The sequence below is a fragment of the Notothenia coriiceps genome, unplaced genomic scaffold (genome assembly GCF_000735185.1).
Source record: "Notothenia coriiceps isolate Sejong01 unplaced genomic scaffold, NC01 NC01_scaffold00037244, whole genome shotgun sequence".
Taxonomy (NCBI): Eukaryota; Metazoa; Chordata; class Actinopteri; order Perciformes; family Nototheniidae; genus Notothenia; species Notothenia coriiceps.
In genome coordinates, this window is record NW_011369945.1 from 7,179,783 (window position 1) to 7,190,204 (window position 10,422).

At 39.2% G+C, this 10,422-nt stretch overlaps 2 protein-coding genes across 2 annotated transcripts; one reads left to right on the top strand and one right to left on the bottom strand.

Moving 5' to 3' along the window:
* Positions 1-1,810: 1,810 nt before the first annotated feature.
* On the top strand, positions 1,811-3,779 carry LOC104964572 (uncharacterized). Its single transcript, XM_010793397.1, has 3 exons — positions 1,811-2,188; positions 2,309-2,342; positions 2,692-3,779. The coding sequence occupies exons 1-3, from the start codon at positions 1,970-1,972 to the stop codon at positions 3,075-3,077; spliced, it is 639 nt and encodes a 212-aa protein (XP_010791699.1). The 5' UTR covers positions 1,811-1,969; the 3' UTR covers positions 3,078-3,779.
* Positions 3,780-6,364: 2,585 nt separating this feature from the next.
* Positions 6,365-10,210, bottom strand: LOC104964573 (tumor necrosis factor ligand superfamily member 14-like). The gene is made up of 7 exons (XM_010793398.1): positions 10,083-10,210; positions 9,400-9,665; positions 8,567-8,635; positions 8,444-8,477; positions 8,227-8,298; positions 7,872-8,109; positions 6,365-7,016 (listed from the first exon to the last, which is right to left on the bottom strand). The coding sequence occupies exons 2-7, from the start codon at positions 9,595-9,597 to the stop codon at positions 6,815-6,817; spliced, it is 813 nt and encodes a 270-aa protein (XP_010791700.1). The 5' UTR covers positions 9,598-9,665; positions 10,083-10,210; the 3' UTR covers positions 6,365-6,814.
* Between the last annotated feature and the right edge of the window lie 212 nt (positions 10,211-10,422).

Sequence of the window (10,422 nt, forward strand, 5' to 3'; positions counted from 1 at the left end):
AACCGGCTCTAGTGCGCTAGAATTTGAAAATACACAGCCGGAAAAAATCTGCCACTTCCTTACAGAGCCCCTCCTCCAACGCACATGAACGCGCACATGACCAATGAGGGCACGAGATAAGTTTGTGCACAGATGGAAGGCTGACAGGCAGGTAGGCCATCCAGTTATTTTAGCCGGGCCGGCTAAATTGATTGGTCGTGCTTTTTACAGCGCCANGATGGAACAGAGATGGAAGGCTGACAGGCAGGTAGGCCATCCAGTTATTTTAGCCGGGCCGGCTAAATTGATTGGTCGTGCTTTTTACAGCGCCATGGCTTCCACAAATGACATTTTTTATGTATTTATTGTCAAAACATTTAATATATTCATTGCTATCGGGATGTTAATAGAGCATTCCATTGAATATAACAAAAAGTGTTTCTGAAATAAATTACATACCCCACCTTTAAGTGAAGAAAAAACACAAATAAACAACAACATATACAATAGAACCTACTACTACTAATAATAAATATATAAAAATAGGATTATTTTTTACTGTACATATATAAATGTGTGATGGAAATATAAGTATAAGTAGTTCAAAATGTAAAAGTAGAATAAAAGTATACACTTACAGTATACCCAAACATATCAGAGATAAGCTCTACTTCTCATACCTTTTGTCAGCTTCAGCTGTTTCAGGTGTATTTTTTCCGTTTATAATTAACAGAAGCACATGCTTATTTATGAATTTATTAGCAAGAGTCACGGAGCTGTGTCTAACTGTACCTAGACATAATGAAGAGATACAGAATCGCTTAAAACTCAAATGACGAGCAAATTAACTTGTTAACTCTCAACTGTTTTCAAAGTAAGTCTTTCTTCAGAAGACAGTTCCAATAAAAACTGTTGAGGCTTATCCTTCCATGGTACTATTTATTCACCCTCCTGTTGTGTTTCATCGATCATAAATATTGTGTTTTACATTTGATTGCCTCAAGGCCTTATGCTATTTTCCACAGTAGGTATTTGAACATACAGTTGTTGATCAACACTTTCATAAAATGTAGAGTGGTTTAGTCATCCTTGTAACTCCTATAATGTTTCCGGACACACACACACGCACACAGACACACAGACACACACACACACACACACACACGTACAAACACACACACACACACACACACTGTGGTTTTGCCTAAATTACGCCAGGTATACAAACATGGAGGTGTGACTGTGAGCTTTTCTTGGTGATGAAACTCACACACACACACACACACACACACACAGTACGGCCCAACATTACGCAAGGTAAACACACCTGCAGTAATACCAGTTTGAGTTTCCTTTCGCTGATGAAATACACACTCGAGGAAAACCCGAACCTATCTCATTGCATTTCACACACACACACCATTCCCTTTGCCCCAAATACTTTTCCATTTAGGCTTTCAAGGCCAAATTCCCATTATGTTTGCATTATCTCCATTGTGCCACTTTCGCCAGCGCTGTGAGGTTGAACGTTGAGAGTGAAAGCCTGTGTTTGACTGTGTCGGAATGTAGAGTCTGTGTAGTGAGACTGGAGGATGAGCAGGTTTCCTTCCCTTTCGTTTTCCATCGCGCGCGCTACCTCTGGGCAGCTCTTGCTCAATCAGGGAGAGCCGCGGAAAAGTCTCGTTTTCTCACTTCAACTACACGCTGCTCAGGAGGGGGCGTGTGTGTGATGAGCCGAGAGGGAAACCCATGACTTCCGCGTTTTTCCTCTGTGTATGAAACTGCACATGAGTTTAAGAGTCCAGTATAAAAAGCATGCTCACAGCTATCACATCAAGACGCCGAGTGAACTCTGGATATCAAGAGGAATATCTTTTTGGCAGTAAACCATCGAGCCCCTGGACCCTTTTATTCTCTAAGTTAACCAGACGCTGTGGACCCTGAAGCTCAAGCATCCTACAACAGACTAAAGAGACACCAAGATAAAGCAATGGACGTTGAGTCTCTTCAGAAGAGCGGCCGCCGCCGTGGAAGCTGCCTGGACGTTTTCCTCGTTGTGTCCACCATTTTTCTGCTTGTGGCGGTGGCAGCTCTGGCCGCCGGCGGAGTGATGGTGGTGATGGAGCTGCGGTCCGAGCTGGAGACCCCGCGTCTTTCATCTGATCCCGGGACATCAAGGCTGACAGGAGACACACTGTCAGTATACAAGGTAAACAAAAGACTTCTGCTCATGAAATGTAAAAGTTACCTATTGTTTCCTTCTTTTTTGGAGTTTGACTTATATGTCCTATGCACATTTTAATCAATATTTATTTTATTTTGTCAACAGATGCAGAACTTTGCCTATCTGGAAGCCGTCTCAAGTAAGTCAAATGTATTTAATCTCTCGTACATATAAGGAACAGATTCACACAACCATACAAAAAAAATTCTGAGTAGGAATTATGCTAATGATGATTAATTATTAAATGAAAGCCATATTCTAAATACATGTTCTCCTCTTCATGACAGTGTAATATCCAAACTTTAAATATCGTTTATTTGCATCACTAAATCACACTATAAAGATTTCACAGATGATTTCTTAGCTTTTCCAAATCATGTCAGTCTTTACTAAAAAAAACACCAGAAAATAATGCTACAGTGTTATGAAGCCTGTTGTTGCCCTTTGTAAACATCATCTAAATGAGTTGTATTTGTCTCCTCCTATAGGCAAGCTGCAGAACTCCACCATGGAATTGTCTCAAATCAAATATGGTGCTGGGCTGTCCGTGGGAAGCAACTTCCAGTTTGAGGAAGGTACGCATTCGTTGAAGGCCAAACAGGTGGGGTACTACTTCATATACATCAATCTCAACCTCACCTGCACCTACGAATGTAGCGCGGGACTCCTCAGTGTGAGGTTGGGCGATAAACTCACCTGCGAGGTGGAGCTTCCGGCTCTGGCGGATACAACGCCTGTAAGCAGGAAGTGCTGGACAGTGAGCCGATTGGACGGGCAGAAACTGTTCACTCAGATGACCGTATCAAAGGAGGGACTGCAGAACTGGAGGCTGGAGCTGAACACCTCAGGACTTGGGATGTTCCTCGTGGACTAATGTAGACGCCGATCTGCCTGCACGTGTGTGACCTTTGGGTCATAACTGTGTTTTCTAAGTGTCCAACTAAATGAAGATGGGTCTACTCCGGTGCTCATTTCAAAGCTTTATCCAGATTTCTTGCAAACTAAGGCCATGAAGCTAAGCAGGATTTTAAGGAGAAGTTGCATTTTTTTATGCAAACTGCATCTGGGAAACACAATTGCCTAATTTTGTATAGATATGTATATGATATATTTATTTGATGATGAAACTATTTATGTATCTATATTTATACTTTTTGTTTTAATAGAAATGTATTATGAAGTAGATATCACTACATTAGTGTCGATGTACAATACACTGCTAGTTTAATAAGCCTATATTGGTTTATATTACTTCTGTTTTGCTCTGTTTTTTTCATATATAAATTACTCAGTGCATAAAGTTGAGTGTTATAATAAAATACAAGATGATAATTCTGCTCGGAAACCCCAACAAGCTCCTCAGGGATCTCATTTAGATCTAGTGAGGTTAAGTGGAGGTCCTATGAGAAGTGTCTCTGTGATGAAATCATGACCACATTACTAAAGTATCTTTAATATGTGTACTCATGAATAAGAAAATGTTTTGTTTTTGAAAGACATGTAAGTCCTATGGACAATTTGCACATTGTTGAATTTATTTCAATGTATCCATATTAAACTTGGATATTTTGCCCTGAAAAAAAAAGTAGTGTGAAAGTGATTGCGTCATCATTTCAAGCGGAATAAATGAAACGTTCCTGTGTGAGGGAAAGTTCCCTACTGTTACGCAGCCTATGCCGGGAACTGGATGTACATCACTTCCTGTTTATTTACCAAACAGTGTGGTTTGAAAAAACCTCTATACATGGCAGTCAACAAACCTAAATGACACCTCCTGTCTGATATTGACACAAGATGTAACAAATATTCCCTTCTATTATGATATATAAGTCACACTCACACAAGAAGCAAAGGGCATGCTCCAATTATTGCGTCTAAAATTAAATATTAATTCTCAATAGCTACTACTTGTGAATTTTGTACTTTTTCTCCTCCATTAATTTCTTTATGGCATCTCACTCATATTAGTGACTGAGGAGCACAGACTAAACTAAGGAAAATGAAATGCTTGTGTTCAAAGCTGCTCATCTGTGGCTCAAGATGAATGTATGTCCTTTACTTGAAGTGGTTGTAATCAATTTTGTATTTTCAAAATCAAATGCCGAAACGTCCACAAAACTCTGTGTTGATCGCCGATGTGTGCAAACCCTGTCAATCTTTGGCAACACCATTGCGCTAAATGATTTGTATTCAAATCTGCAGCTCTGCTTTCAAGCTTTATAGTTTGCACATAGCAACAAGCTGGTGAGCATTGCAGAGCATTAAGCATCTTAAGACCCAACATTTATTTTCAGGAGCTGGTAAAGTCCAAATGAGCGCTAAAGAGAGAGAATTTTAAATGTACATCCATTAGGTTGATAATAATTATATATCTCTTAATCCTGAAAGTCAGTTTACAAAAAATATTCCATACAACAAACATACATTAGGGAAAAAACAAGATTAGTTTAGAGAAAATGCAAAGAACCTATAGAGCAAAGTGATCAGAACTGCAGAGATATGTTGTTGGGAGAAGAGGTTTAATGGAAAAGGCCAGTTTGAATAAGTGGGGTTTGAGGGCTTGTTTACAGAAGGGTAGGGGGGGTGGACTGACTGGCAACAGAGAAGGCCCTGTTACCCCAGGACCGAAGCTTAGCCCTGGTGGCCTTTAGGGTGTTTGCACCTCCAGACCTGAGCCAGCGGGTGGGTGGAGGAGGAAGGAGCCAGGTAGTTTAAGTCTTTGTGGTGCGTAGTATTTGTAGCTGATTCTGTATTTAACTGAGCTAGTATATGTTATGAAGGACCATAATAATGCGGTCTCAGCAGCGAGTGGAGGTGACCAGATGGGAGGCCAAGTTAAAAGAAAGAAATACTTTACAAATCTGCAAGGGTAAATTCAGTTCTTCTCTCTGTTAATATATATTACACACATAGTTCAAAATACACACATGAACACATGCCTACACAGTTGGGGGTTTGGTGGAGGTGGTGAACTGACTCCTCTCCAGCTATGTATTTGTTCAAATCGAGACTTGAACCAGCATCCCTTCGGTGCCCTACAGACTGAGCTACTGCTGCCCAAAGTTGTGGTTTATTTGTGATTTTATGCTAGTTGGTGCCTGATTTGTTTGGAAGTGACTTGATTCAAATTCAACAAGAGTTCTTGCCAATCAATTGATCTACAGGTAGAGTTAACCCCACTAGAAACGCAACAACCCAACGAAGGGCATTATAGTTGCTTTTTGTACGAACATTTCACCTTCCATCTTTAAAAAAGTATTTTCTATGGTTAAAGGTGCATGAAACATTTGCAAAGCCACATTTTTCTTGTTCTTATATGTATTTGTTGGCGTTTTCCCGTAATGCAAACCATTTGTCTGTCCGCTATGGTAGTTTATTGTATAATGCATTGTATTCTCTAAGATTAATATATCCAATGTGCAAAATTGTAATCTTCAATGTTAGTAATAACTACAACCGTCAAATTAATCTAATAGAACAAAATGTACAATGTTTTTTCTGAACTAGGGTAGAGGTATGAAGAAAGGCAAAGACAGAAACAATGAAGTAAATTACAAGCACCTCGAAATTCTACATAAGTACATCACGTGAGAAATTATACTCCAAGCAATGAAAAATAGATTGTATGCTCACGCAGCACAAGTATTATACTGTTGTGTACTGACCTCACTCAGATACACAATATCTTCAACTGCATCTTTGAGCAGGAAGTGACCCATATACCTCAGATGCTTCTGAGGTCAGTCTTTCCACTCACATACATTTTTTTACCTGTCTGCATGGTTTCCTGTCATCATTCATTGTTACTGTTTGTAACACTTTGCATCTTGCATAGTCAAAGTCAAAGTCAACTTTAATGTCAATCTTCCAATTTGTGTGTACAGACAGATAGATCGAAATACTGTTTCCCATAATCCCGAACATTCTTTACACCCTGGTTTCTTGGTGGAATTTCTTCATTGGTTGCTGAACACTCCTTAACTTAACTTTTCTGTACGTCCATATGTCTTTTTTTCCATGTGACACTGCTGCTGCAATGTCTGTAAAACTTTCCCCTGCACAGCGTGAGAAGAGCTGAGTCAGCCACACCAACCTCTGCACCTCAGCCACCCTTCCCCTCCATCCTCTCCTCAGAGCATCCTTACCCAACCACATCCTGCTCCTCACTCATACAGGCGCTGTGTGTGTTCTGCATCTATAAATCTGCAACTGCGTGATTTGTCTCAGGTTGCTCAAGCTATTAGGTCGCATCAAATAAAATCTATTCTTACTTTACCGCACAAATAAATATTAAAAGTTTTTTCTCATTATCTATAATGTCTAACATAAAACCTAATCAGTAACTGATACAACCTGAATGAATGAATGCATTTTATTAACAAAAAACAAAAAATGCAACAAATCAACAAGTAGGATTATATTACCTGAATGTCAGATACTTTTTTATGATCTCAAAACCATTAGTTGCTGTTTCATAAGGGATTCAATTACATATAGTATAATTTAGATGATATAGGCCTATATATTAGATACATAACATTCACCACAACATATGGTGTACGTTCATAACACAGAGAAATAGAATCTGTTCACAATGTGGGACAGAGGATATTATTCCTGCAGCAATCCACCTGGATATATCATAAATGCCCCCATGACATATTCAGTATGTCTCGGAAACATCTTTGGGCTATTTTCCAATGTGACGAAAATGGTATCCCCGCTCTCCAGGTGGAAGATCCCAGCCAGAAAACTGTTCCGGATATCCTCCTTGTGAGTAATCGGGGAGCGTGTAGGATTGAAGCAGCGGTAACTGCAGAAGACAAATATAAAGCAACACGATACAACCAGCACTTATTTACTTATATTACAGCAACATCTCATAAATACGTTTTCTGGAATGTTATGTTTAGGTATGCATATTAGGCATTATCCAATTAAACTAGGGGCTAATGTGAACACTTTCTGGGACAGATTTCTAAACATTGGATGAAGCCAGGTTTAAATTCTTGTTTCATTTTAGATTTTAGAGTCAAAGGAGAATGCATAAAACAGAAATTATGATCAACAGCCCAAAAGACATTATTTGAGATGAATATTTTCTCTAAATCAGTCTGTAAATGATATTTCAACAAACCCCTCTATAAAAACTTCATAAAATAGATAGGAATTCAACTGAAAAGATGGTGCATGCAGGCCGGTTTTTTTGTTATGTAGAGATAATAGCCTTTAAAGGTTTTTTAGATGTTTTGTGTATTTCCATAAATCTTTGAAGACACTACCAGTGAGTGGGGTCATTGTAATGTAAGAAATAGATGCTATCATGAAACTCAACCAGTTATTTACATTGCATGAATACATATTTCTGAATTTTTTATTTTTTCCTTTAGTTTAATATGCTAATTTGGCATTATCTAATGCGAACTTTTAGTATATTTAAGTCAACCCTACGGACGCAAATTGACATATTTAGAAAAATAATAAATTGTATTTTCGAAGTTTTCTTTCCACTATGGAAGAAGACATGTTACTGAAGCAAAATGGCCCAAAATCTTAGAAAATTAACCTCTTCATATACACAGAAGCAAAGGTACACATTGAACCCAAGAAAGCAATTGTAAGCACATGTGCAGCATCAGAGGGAGGGAAGAGAGGCACACTGACTTACCTTTTGGATCTCAAAAGTTCAATATCCTCGCCGTAGGCACTGGTGGCTCTTATGATCTTGTGCTGGATAAGCGTACACTCCTCTGCGACATTTAATGTCACTTTAGAGTAAATGTAGTAGTAGCCATTCTCCTTGACCATCAACCGGCCTTTTTCAAAGCCCATGTTGTGGGTTACAGTTTCGCCATTTTTATCTTCCCACTGCACCTCATTGTTCTCTCCGATATAAGAGTCTGAACCTGGCGTTAAGATGAGATAGGAAATACAAAATAGTTGTTATGATCAAAGACAATTAAGGAGAATAGCTGAAATAAAAAGATACAGTCACCTGGTTTGAGTGTTCAGAGGGTTCCTACCTATAAGCTGAGCAAAGGGTCTCTGTTGGATGTCTTCCAGATGTGGTCGTACTGTGGGAATCTCATTGGAATCTGTTTGATAACGCATGTTCAGATCAATCAAACAATGTCGAACCTTATATCTGAATTGACACGTGAGGTTTGCATGGGCTGGAGTAAATCACACATCACATATTTGTGGCTCATCATCATCACAGAACAGAGAATAACTCATTACCTTTGGAAGCCACTTGGCTCAATATGGTGCCACCCTGAAACAGAAAAAGGTGTTAAAGCAGAAAACTCCGACACACATCCGGCGGTGCGACAGTATAACCTGTGATTCAGCACCCACACCTACCTGCCCGCCAGATGTTGGAGGATTGGTCAGGTTCTGGCACAGCGGGTGAGACTTACAGTAGGACAAGTCCTGCAGAAAGGGGAAGAGGAGGGGCTGAGAAATATAGCATGTGTAACAAAATCAGTGTGTGTTTTTCAGATGTCAAAAGTTCAAAAGCGTGTAAGAACAGGAAGTGTCTTGCAACAAAGAAACTAACAGAAATGTACAGACAACAAAAGGCATATTTACACAAAAAAACATAACAAAATCTTGAAGTATATAAAACATTGAGGTCGTTTTTCATTTAATTAAATGTAATATATACATGTATAAAAATGTAACTTGACCAGTTTTGTGTTTTGTTAATGCTGGAGTATTTGAATACCATTTTAATACAACATGATAAAGAGGCAAAATGTCACCTGCCATTTTTTGGTCTTGGGTATCTAAGTTTTGACATTGTACAGTCTTAAAGGTTAGATTTGTAAACTGTAGTGCATATTACATAACATGCACAAGTGCACAACATAATATAGGCAGGTGTGTAATAAGTGTCATTATGAAACTGTTTAGAAAAGTGAAGCAATATTGTTGGTTTGCACTTAAGAGAGAAAAAAGGGAAGTAGAACTAGAAAACAAGTCCATCTGACAGATTTGTCATTGCAGACCAGTAAATGAAAAGGCGAAATAATGACAGCTCACGCACACGTGTTAATCCACTACAGTGTGTGTCTGGTTATGACGTAAAGGAAAAGAGGGAAATTCTAAACAATAGGACTTTCCGAGAGCCAAAAGCTCCAAGACTCTGGAGTCTCCCTTCACCCACACAGACATAAAATAGAGATCAATCTCACCTCGGTTTTTTTGTATAGACTGTAGATAAAACACCCCTCGACAACAAGTCCCAACAGGGCGAGTCCTACCAGCAGGAGAAGAAACTTTTGTCCTGATCTCACCCAACGTGGCCTCTTCTCGCCAGGCATGGAGACGTAGTTGGCTTGGCTGTCAATCACAAACACCTGAGGGTACGGATCCACATCGCCCTCTGCCATCCCACCAGATCACACTCCAGCTGGGACGTTAGGGCTTAAGGTTAAAACGTTGTGGTGAGGAAGGGATCCTAAAAGAGACAGGGTAAGGGTTAGTTTAACTGGGAACAGAAAGGCAGTACTGACAAAGTACTGAAAATAGACCAAAACAGACATGGAGTTACAGTTAGTAGACACGATGCAACCAGCTTATGGGAACTGTGATTTCTACATAGCCTTACTACTTTTTTTGTTGAATTACTGATGTGTTTAAACGTACTTCTTGTGCCAAGTAAGTTTCAACACATCAATAATTTAAAAAAAAGTTATATTCTTTCATTCTGTTGAAGTACTTTAAATGAAGATTACCTTGGTATAAAGTGTGCACCAGATGTTCCCCTTCAGCTTAGTCAACCATCCAGCAGCACAACAAACTTTTAAACCCTCCTCTAAAACCCCTTATTAAACTCTTCAAACAATAATATTAAATTGGCTTATAGATGTCTCACCCTTTAAGAAGAGGAAAATCCTATGTCCACTGCAAGTATAGATTTCTCAGCTTTCTCCCCTACTGTGTTTGCTCGCCTGCTGTCAACTATCAAGAATATTGCTCTTCAAGCAAGCTCATGTAAGGAGGAAATGAAGATGACACTGGGAAGAAAAAGACAGAAAGAGAGTGTGTAAGCGCGTGGGGCACTCCCTTCAAATAAAGTTATCGTCTCTCAGCTGACACTTCCTTTTCTTCAATTTCTCTCGCCTTGCGTGTCATATATATGCTCTTTAACACTTTTGGTTTGTTGCTCTTACTCTCTGTAGCTATTTCTGTTAAGTTTCTAAGAAACTTGCACA